At 40.1% G+C, this 2654-nt stretch overlaps 1 protein-coding gene across 2 annotated transcripts; it reads right to left on the bottom strand.

The window, feature by feature from the left end:
- Nucleotides 1-2216: 2216 nt before the first annotated feature.
- On the bottom strand, nt 2217-2654 carry LOC139013021 (transmembrane protein 230-like). Of its 2 annotated transcripts, XM_070419202.1 has the most exons (2): nt 2562-2654; nt 2217-2486 (listed from the first exon to the last, which is right to left on the bottom strand). In XM_070419202.1, exons 1-2 carry the CDS (start codon nt 2652-2654, stop codon nt 2217-2219), a joined length of 363 nt encoding a protein of 120 aa, XP_070275303.1. The 2 variants fall into 2 exon arrangements, with proteins under 2 accessions (XP_070275303.1, XP_070275302.1); XM_070419201.1 differs by having other exon boundaries at nt 2217-2654.

The following is a 2654-nucleotide window of genomic DNA, read 5'->3' as shown; positions in this document are numbered from 1 at the left end:
CACCACCACAATTCTGGCAACTAGTAATCTGTTCTCCATCTCTTCAATTTTATTTCAAGAATGTTAAATAAATGTATTCACATAGTATATGACCATTTGAGACTGACTAAGAACATACTTTTAAAATATACTTACCTAAGGACTTTTTAGATAGAAATTTGTTTTAGGTTATCAATGAGTGAAATGATTAGAAAGTCCTTTATGTTGTTTTTGTTTTATTTTTATTGAATTTATTGGGGTGGCATTGGTTAATGAAATTATACAGTTTTCAGGTATACAATTATAAAATACATCATCTGTATATTGTATTGCGTGTTTACCACCCCAAGTCAAGTCTCCTTCCATCATCATTTATTCCCCCTTTACCTTCCACCTCCCCCCTCTCTCTGGCAATCACCATACTGTTGTCTGTGTCCATGAGTCTTTCTTTTTTAGTACATAGGTTTGATTTACTCTTAAGCCTTCACGTTTCCCTTTAAGTTAGGCAATAATTTATTTATTCTTTCATCCACAAATTTACCCAGTGACTGTTACATTCCGGGTACCATTTTAAGCACTGAACAAAATAGATTTTTTTAAAATCCCTGTTTTCCTAGAACTAACATACTAGTGGTGAAAGTCAGACACTAAACAATGAGTATAGTACATCATCACACTGTTTAGTGTATTGAAAGGTGATAAATGTTCTGGAAATAAGAAGGTAATGTAGAAAACTAGTAATCAGAGGAAGTGTCGGCAGGCGCACTGGGGAGGTTGCATTATTAAATAGAGTAGTCAGGGTAGGCGTCATGAACACAGTGGTAGGCAGAAATGAATGGAATGTGTAGTGAAAAGAGTTTCTGTCTCATGTTTCTACTTGATTCCTGAACATCTTCCACAACTTGCCAACATTCTTTTTCAGAAAATATATTCTTTTCTTTATCTCCTACAAACTTGTCTATATTTTTATTTACAACACTTCAGGAAGTATTTCTTTTTATGGGATGATATCTTTTATTCTAGAAAATACTACTGCTTTAGCAATTGTAACCTTTAATTTGGAGCCACAGCCTTAACTGTAGACATATTCCATACTCAGTCCTTTTCTCTAGATTCTTTCTTCACCTCTATCACAGCCAGATTTATCAGAAACCAGTGAGACTTATGTTTTAGTGCCCCTCCCTCTGACAGGCCCACTGCCATGCCCTGCGCTTAGTTTTCTATTCTTTTTCTTATGAGACCCCTTCTAATTATATGAGCTTCTGCCCTATTTCTATATAGAACTCAAAGGAAAAGGCTCATACAAATAAAAAGCAACCCAGTGTCCTGATTTGAAATGAGATTATAACTTTGCAAATAAGCAGTCTAGTTCTCTTGGGTTTTGTTAACTTTCAGTGAATAGATACAATTCACTGTGGCTTTAGTTAATTTTGAGTGCAGTCTTCTGCAGAAGCTTCTTTCACAGTGAGAAATTAACACTTTGGGGAACATCCATGTGCCATGTTGTTACTCTAAAATACTTTGACCCCTACTGAAACCCAAACAGTAGAAATTATGGTCCCAAACTGTGTCAGAGCACTAAGGTACTGTGTCAGTTTATACAGCTAGAAAGTTTGTACCTGGATTTAAAGCCAGTTCTGTCTTAAAGCTCATGGGGCCTCCTCCCAACACAACTGTAGTGCTCTTTTTATTTTTCCTAAGTTGATACGTGATTTTACCAAGATCATCCAGAATGCAAGTTAGAGATAAGTGTGGGGGATAAGGTACTCAGTAATTTTCCCAACAAATTACTTAGTAATAGGAAATTAGATAGACTGCATTTTCCCATTTGTCACAAGATAAAAAATATTAATAACTATTTATTTAAAGAAATGCTCATCTCTAAATAGGGTGGTGGTGGCAACATTTTGTCCTACAGAGTAACTTTTTACTTTCCCATAAAACCAATATTGCTAGTCTTCCATTATTCATATTCCTGTGGAGAAATCTGTCAGGAGTTTTAGCCAGGGCCAGGAAAATCAAAATAAGAGCACGCCCTGGCTTCCTGTTTGTCTAATTATAAATTCGATTAACATTCTGGGTAGGGATTTATAAAAGCTGGCCATAGTTTTGCAAGTAGCTGCAAAACAGCAGAATTCCTTAACCCTTCGACATGGATTTCTACAGCTTCTGCCAAATGCCTTGAAGCTCCGCTCAGCCCCAGCGCACTCTCCTGGCTGCGGTGGGGCTAGTCGCCACTAGTCGCCACAGTCCGGAAGGTCTTGGTAGGAGTAGCCAGGGCAGCCTCGATGGGCTTTGCAAGCGATGAGCAGGTGGTAAGACCCGGGCAGCAACACCAGGATGCCCACAATGAGAATGGCAACGGCCCGGTTGGGTCCTGCTTCGCTGAGGTAGCCCGCCAGCAGGAGCCAGCCGGTGATCAGGAGAACAGCGCCTATCAAAAACTGCAGGGCGAAGCAGGCAATGGCCTTGTAGGGGATCTTAGCGGGGCTTTCCTGACACTTAAGTAAGTGCGATCTCGCCACACTGGGACATCTTTGGGGTTTACAGCCATCTTCAGCGGGTAAAGTGTCCTTCTGAGGGTCCATGTGTCCATCGTCAGTGCTGGAGAGCATTGAATATTTCACTTTGCTCCTGGGGGTCCCAGCAGGCACGTTGGTGCGAGCGGGCACCAT

Source organism: Myotis yumanensis, unplaced genomic scaffold (genome assembly GCF_028538775.1).
Source record: "Myotis yumanensis isolate MYYU_CA2020_CCGP unplaced genomic scaffold, mMyoYum1.0.hap1 SCAF_6, whole genome shotgun sequence".
Taxonomy (NCBI): Eukaryota; Metazoa; Chordata; class Mammalia; order Chiroptera; family Vespertilionidae; genus Myotis; species Myotis yumanensis.
The sequence above is the reverse complement of the archived record's forward strand: the minus strand, read 5'-3'. Positions and strand labels throughout refer to the sequence as shown.

Excerpts from the sequence above, each read along its gene's own strand:
- LOC139013021 (XM_070419201.1), bottom strand. The coding sequence starts at position 2,654 with ATGGTGCCCGCTCGCACCAACGTGCCTGCTGGGACCCCCAGGAGCAAA.